Source organism: Rutidosis leptorrhynchoides, chromosome 6 (genome assembly GCF_046630445.1).
Source record: "Rutidosis leptorrhynchoides isolate AG116_Rl617_1_P2 chromosome 6, CSIRO_AGI_Rlap_v1, whole genome shotgun sequence".
NCBI classification, from domain to species: Eukaryota; Viridiplantae; Streptophyta; class Magnoliopsida; order Asterales; family Asteraceae; genus Rutidosis; species Rutidosis leptorrhynchoides.
This window is the reverse complement of record NC_092338.1, coordinates 388,343,994-388,351,232: the sequence shown is the minus strand read 5'-3', so window position 1 is coordinate 388,351,232 and position 7,239 is coordinate 388,343,994. Positions and strand designations below refer to the sequence as shown.

Below are 7,239 nucleotides of genomic sequence, written 5' to 3'. Positions count from 1 at the left end.
CAAATCTACTACAAACTAAACGTTTCCGATAACACAAATTACAATCGTTTAACATACGAACTACATACCCAATTGTTCAAAATATCATATGTTTAACATACGAAATACATACCCAATTGTTCAAAATATCATATGTTTAACATACGAATTAGATACTAAAATCTAAACACCAAAGTCAAGCCAAAGATCCCGATGCACCATCGCTACCATCACCATATCCATCATCTTCATCACTATTACCACAGTTTTCCTCGTCCTCGGCATCAACATATATGTAGGGCTCTTTCCCTTTACCTACTGCATCATATACGTAGGCCTCTTTCCCTTTACCTACCGCGTCATAGAGTTTCGAGGTGTAATTCTCATGGTAGTGCACCATTTGTTCATTCATCTTCTTTTGGAATATCTTTTCCATTTTCTCCATTATCTTCTTCTGATCCTCGGCCCGTAAAGCCTCAACCTCGTCCAAAGTATAATATCGTTTGCTCATTTGGGCTGTGGAGGTCGTGGATGTAGACGATGAGGGTATTCTCATCCCAATACCTCTCCTCCAACCACGTGTTTCGCCCAAAACCTCCGCCATAATCTCTATCTCACTCAGATTGGGCTTCTCTTTCTGAAGTTCTTGCATTGAAAGCTGCATAATTACGACAAAAAAATAATTGATATTATATATAAAATCTGTAACACATACATATATACACACGCACAGAGGTTTTGCTCCTGTTACTTGTATATACAGCCTAGTGAATATGGGTCATGTAACTTGAAAATGGGTTATGGGTCTGTGCATAATCCCACCTCATTCATGTGATAGGTTTGTATGTGTATGTATTCTTTTGTTTATAATTAATAATAATAAACTGTTTGCTTTTCATAAAAAATATATATATACATAAAATGTACATATATATATATATATATATATATATATATATATATATATATATATATATATATATATATATATATATATAATGTTATCAAGTATAACTAATTACTTACATATTTTTCTCCATACTCTGTTTGACGCCATTCCCCATTTTTATAACGGTTTACTCGATAATACGTCTTCATTGGATTTTCAAAGACATTGGTTGATTTATCACGCTGTAAATAAATCAAATTAGTTAATATGTAAATAAAAACGAGAGTCAGCCTATATATATATATATATATATATATATATATATATATATATATATATATATATAGTTATCAACTTACATGTTCATAACGATTTTGTGCCAACGACTTTCTTCCAGTTCTTGGCTTTAGAGTTTGTTTCGCACGACATTTTTTATTTGAATTTGATCGGGAAATGTTCTTGGGATCCATATAAAAATTGTAATATTTTCTCCATTCAGTTAAATCCATATTTGAACCTTCGGGAATACTATCTTTAAGTTGAGCTGCGTTCTTTTTCCCCCCTCGTTTTTTCCAGTATTTGTCTTTAACCTTGCCTTTCTTTCCACTATATCGCTTCGCGAACATCTTATCAATTGCCATTAGAATCGAATCACCGTGGGGTCCCTGAATATGATGATCCAAATCGAAACATTGCTGCAAATTATAACACAATATCAGATTATTATATTAGTTCAAATATATATATATATATATATATATATATATATATATATATATATATATATATATATATATATATACACACACACACACACATATATAATGACTATATATAACCTCTAAATCGTGGATCAATGTTGTCTTAAATGGTGCAGGTACTTTCCGCCAGCTTTCGTAGTAAGTTGGAATCGGGTCAACCAATGTTCCAAGCTTCGAGGTAAATAAGTTACCATAGTCACCAACAGGTATAAAAGTGGAACCATGGTCCACCTCAAATTCAATGGGCAAAAGTGCACCATTTCGAGCCTCTAGTAAATCTCTCAAATGTACGTTGCGGGTTTTCCCCCGTGGTTGTCTTGGTTCTACAAATTTACATACAAATGTAAATACACATAAAGAAATTAAGTTAAAATAAAACAACATAATTTATTCATACGTTCGGCCTGACAGTTAGAAGGTAGATTCTGACCACCACCACCCTCAGAAGGATCACCGCTACCTCCGCCATAAGAACGTGCTACATCAGCCATCTGTTTAAAAAATACATAAAAAACGAGCATCAATTTCCGGCTTCGATATTAGTGGTTTTGGTAAGGTGCAGTCCGGAACCGGTATCATCCCTAATATAGATAGATATGTATATAGTACACAGAACATGAAATACACTTGCATTACCAAACAAAATTCATAGTATAGAGTATATAATTGGCATTTTGAAACAATTACAAACTAATAAACTGATTTTATTGAAGATTTAGCATATATGTGTATATACATAATCAAACAAATGTAAGTGTGATACAAAATAAATAAAACCCAAACAAAGCCTTACCAAGCAAATACTGAGTATAGAGTATGTAATTGGCATTTCCAAACAAATACAAACTTATATTGATAAGGGCATCAACACATTTTCACATAATAATTAAAGATAATGTATTTTCACAGATTACAAAGTGATATCATTCGGAGTCATCACTAAAAGTAGTGTCTGCTTCACATGAATTTGTAGCATTGTCGTCTAAGTCGTCCTCGGAGTCGATCTCTATGCCGTTTTGTGTGTCGTCTTCTAGAACCTCTTCAACATCGTCTTCATCATCGTCGTCTTCATAATCGTCTTCATCATCGTCTTCATAAACGTCTATTGTAGCATTACTCGTCGAGGGAGTATGGTCAACTATCATCGGTTCGCCCATACTCAAATCTAGTCGAGTCAAATCCTCCGCATCATCCAAGTTAGTAGACAACGAAAAATCAGACGAAGAGCAACCATGTATAAGATCCATTTCGTCATCTCCCCTGATAAGACTTTGGTCCCAATGCTTTCGATGATGGACTTCGTGAACGACCTTCCAATCACCTTTTTTATTACTCAGGTCATCAATGTAAAATACTAGATTTGTCTGTGTTGCAAGGACATATTGCTGATCTGTATACCATTCGGATTGAGTATAAATACTGGTTATGTTATCCTTAGTGACACACCCTTTTTTGTCGGTTTTAAACCATTTACATCGAAACAAAACAACCTTGCAACCAAACAGATAACAAAGCTCAAGAATTTCTTCCACCACGCCATAATACACACCTCCGCTATCAGCAGGTGATGAAACTCCGCTATTCTGAGTTGTTCGGCGTAAATCTCGATCATGAACGACAAACCTTACACCGTTAACTATGCAACCAGTGTATGAGTAATAGTGTCTCGGTCCATGTGCCAAAGCAAGTAACTCATCGCTGCATTTGGATTTTTCATTTACTCGCATAAGCTTGATCTATGAAAAAAACAAAGTTTGACAAGGTTATGCAATTATAATCGCTATTAAGAAAAAATAATACGTGCAAAGATTTTACCTTATCATTAAACCAGCGAGGAAACTTGGTTTCTATATCACTAATCTCATGCGGCCTCTCGACTTTAAATTCTCTGTAAAATATACAAGATATTAGTATCAAAATGTAACAAGAAAAGTAAAACATTTCGATAATAATAAACTCTTACTCCTTGTATTTGTCGATCTCGGGGCTGTTGTTAAGTACAAACCAATTTAGTTGGGCCTGAAGTTTAGTATCCAACCGAGTATCTTTCGCCTTACTAATAGGTGTACACACAGATTGGAACACATAAAAGTCACGTTTGGGCACTTTAGCCTCTGCATTTCTATCTGGCTTATTAAAACTCGTCTCTACAGAGTGAATATACCTTGAGGCGTAAGTTAAGGCTTCGTCCGCAACATACCCCTCGGCAATAGAACCTTCCGGCTTAGCTTTATTCTTGACATAATTCTTCAGTTTTTTCATGTATCTTTCAAATGGATACATCCACCTCATGTTAACCGGGCCACCTTGAATCGCCTCATCGGGTAAATGCATAACTAAATGAATCATTATGTCAAAAAAGGACGGAGGAAATATTTGCTCAAAAGAACACAATATTTTGATCAACCCATCTTTTGCTTTTACCATGTCAGACGTCAACAAGCTCCGAGCACAAAGCTGCTTAAAGAATAAACAAAGTTCAATTATTGGTGCTGAAATACTTTTGTCTAAGTACGCTCGAACACCAATGGGGAGTAACCGTTGCATCATTATATGATGGTCATGAGACTTGAGCCCAACTAGTTTGTTTTCATCTTCGTGAACTTTATGCTTAAAGTTTGAGCCAAAGCCATCAGGTAACTTAACTTTTTTGATGAATTGACAAAATTGACTTCTATCGTCGGGTTTGAAAGAGTACTTAGGATGAGGTTTTTTTGACTTACCATTACCAAGTGGTTTTAGCCACAACTCTTTTCGAATGCCCCACATTTCTAGCACTTCCCGTGCCTTGTTATTGTCTTTGGATTTTTCCTTGTGCATTAGCAAAATATTTAACAAACCTTCGCACACATTTTTTTCTATATGCATGACATCCAGGTTGTGTTTTAGTTCAAGATCTGACCAATAATCAAGCTCGTAGAAAATAGATTTCTTACTCCAATTACCCACAACCGTTGGATCACGTTTTCTCTTCTTACCTCCAAACTCAGGATGCTTACCCTTAATACGATCTTTCACTGTCGTCAATTGTGCTAATATCTCATCTTTGTTTCTAGTACGAGGCGGAAGCCTTTTCTCGACATGGCCATCGAATGATGTGCTAGTTCTCAATTTATGATTCCTTTTTAAGAACATTCTATGTCCAAAATAAACAATTTTCGACAACACGGGTCTAGATGGAGTATCGACATTACACGTAGGACATGCTTTATATCCTTGGCCGCTCCAACCTGACAAACTACTACGAGCTGGAAAATCGTTGATGGTCCATAAAAGCATGGCTCGCATTGTGAAAGAGGTATTTGTGGCGGCATCATTTGTTTTGACTCCGACAGACCATAACACTTTCAACTCATCAACCAACGGCCTTAAAAATACATCCATGTCCTTCCCGGGAGATCTAGGGCCAGGAATTAACAACGTCAACATGAATGAAGACTCTTTCATACACATCCAGGGGGGCAAATTGTATGTTGTCAATACAACTGGCCACATACTGTAAGTAGAACTTATATCGTTAAATGGATTGAAACCATCAGCAGCCAACCCTAATCTAACATTTCTAGGTTCACTGGCAAAATCTGGATACTTTGCATTGAAATTTTTCCACGCTGTACCGTCTACCGGGTGATGCATCTTACCAGCTTCGGTACACTGCCCAGAAGCATGCCAAGTCATATGGTTCGCAGTAAACCTAGACTTATATAGTCTTTGTAATCTTGGAGTCAACGGAAAGTAACGCATCACTTTGTGGGGAACTTTCTTCCCAGTTGTGTTTTTATCTTTCCATCTACTTTCACCACATACATGACAATTTTCATCGTTTGCGTGTTCTTTCCAAAATAAACAACAATCGTACTTACAAACGTGAATCGATTCGTATCCTAACCCAATAGTCCTCATTGTCTTCCTAGCTTCATAGTACGAAGATGGGATACTAGCATCCGGAAATGCAGTTTTAAGCAATGTTACCAATTTGTCGAATGATGTATTAGTCCATTTACAAGTGACCTTCATGTGACACAACTTTGCCAAAAAACTAAACGAAGACATCCATGTACAACTAGGGTATAGCTCGGTATTGTCTAGTTTATCTAATTCATCATACGTAGAACTCGGTGTATGTGTTGTGGTCGTTGGCTCATTCTCATTCGATATGTGTGTGGTGTCCATTGGCACATCACGAAGATCGGTGATAAGATCATGTAATTGGTCTACCGCTGGAGGTATACGTACAAAACGTTCGGTTTGCGGTGGCAAAACAACTTGTTCACCGTGATACTTCCAAGTCTTATAAAATCGGGTAAACCCATGCATTTGTATGTGACGTTTCATTGTATCGAGTGTTTGGAATACAAGGTTGTCACAATCCTTGCATGGACATCTACATTTATTAGCTGAATTCGCAAACGCTTTACAACTCTCTATAAATGCATTAAGACCATTCCAAAATTCAGTAGTAGTGCGGTCAACTAAAGTAGTCCAACTCTTATCTAACGTCATTTACTGCATATATGGATTTATAAATTTACAACTAACAAAAAATATACATGTACATATCTAAATCATGTTACTGTACATATACAAATTATGTTCAAATTAACATAAAAAAATATCATATTAATGTACAAACACAAATCATATTATAACTCATCATAATTAGTACTAAGATTTTACAACCCAACTCAAAAAAAATCAACAGTAGCAAAGTTCACCCAAAACAAGCAGTAGCATCAAATTTTGATTTTTACCAATTCCTTGCCTAAAAAGTTGGATGTACCTCATACAAATATCAATATACGACTCACTTAAATGAAAAAGTCAAGCAATTTGATTTGATAATAGTAATTCAAATTCAGAGCCAAAAGTACTAAACATAATTTATTTAAGATAAAAACATAGATGCATAAAAATCGTGAGGTAGAAAATTCAAGACTCTAGTTATAAAACTAGTTCAAGAATTAATTTCATACAATTCATACAAATCCGGAGTTTAAACATATTATATATTATGTTCATAGAGGCAAAGGAGGGCTGTCGCCTCCTCAAAATTTGGGGCTATCTGTGTAATTTTTGTAGTATTTGAGGGATAAATTTAATTTTATATACTCTTAGCCATCTTAAAAAATCACAGGCGTACACCTTTTTAGGAATCCAAACGTCTCTTAAATCTTCTACAAGAGCGTTTTCAACAATTTCCCAAATCAAATCACTTTGACACATGCAACTCATCCGTTTATACACGTACACTTTTGTTATTTTTTCATTTATTAGTGTTGCTACTTGCTAGTGTATCAAACTCCTAATTACATTAATACCCAATTTGTTCGTTATACTTTTATACAAATTATATATTATGTTCATATAATATTTCAGTTTGATTTTTTTAGCACTTGAGTTTATATTGCTTGTTATTAATTTACATTCTAGTACAACCGTAGCTTAGCTACTTAAACACAAACATACAAATTTATCACATTTTAAGAAAATTACATCATACATAAAGCTTAAAGTGATTTTGTAAATTTTTCGTGTTCATGTATCTTTGTAAATAAATAAATAACCTAATAATAAGATACATAATGTAAATAAACAAATTATCATCATACA

The 7,239-nt window shown here is 34.9% G+C and overlaps 1 protein-coding gene across 1 annotated transcript; it reads right to left on the bottom strand.

The window, feature by feature from the left end:
* Window positions 1-2,552: 2,552 nt before the first annotated feature.
* LOC139854977 (uncharacterized) lies at window positions 2,553-6,132 on the bottom strand. The gene is made up of 3 exons (XM_071844245.1): window positions 3,593-6,132; window positions 3,445-3,517; window positions 2,553-3,365 (listed from the first exon to the last, which is right to left on the bottom strand). Exons 1-3 carry the CDS (start codon window positions 6,130-6,132, stop codon window positions 2,553-2,555), a joined length of 3,426 nt encoding a protein of 1,141 aa, XP_071700346.1.
* Window positions 6,133-7,239: the final 1,107 nt, after the last annotated feature.

Excerpts from the sequence above, each read along its gene's own strand:
- LOC139854977 (XM_071844245.1), bottom strand. The coding sequence starts at position 6,132 with ATGACGTTAGATAAGAGTTGGACTACTTTAGTTGACCGCACTACTACT. Across the intron at positions 3,518-3,592 it reads GAGATCGACAAATACAAGGA|AGAATTTAAAGTCGAGAGGC; the intron begins GTAAGAGTTTAT and ends TATATTTTACAG. Across the intron at positions 3,366-3,444 it reads CTCGCTGGTTTAATGATAAG|ATCAAGCTTATGCGAGTAAA; the intron begins GTAAAATCTTTG and ends TTTTTTTCATAG.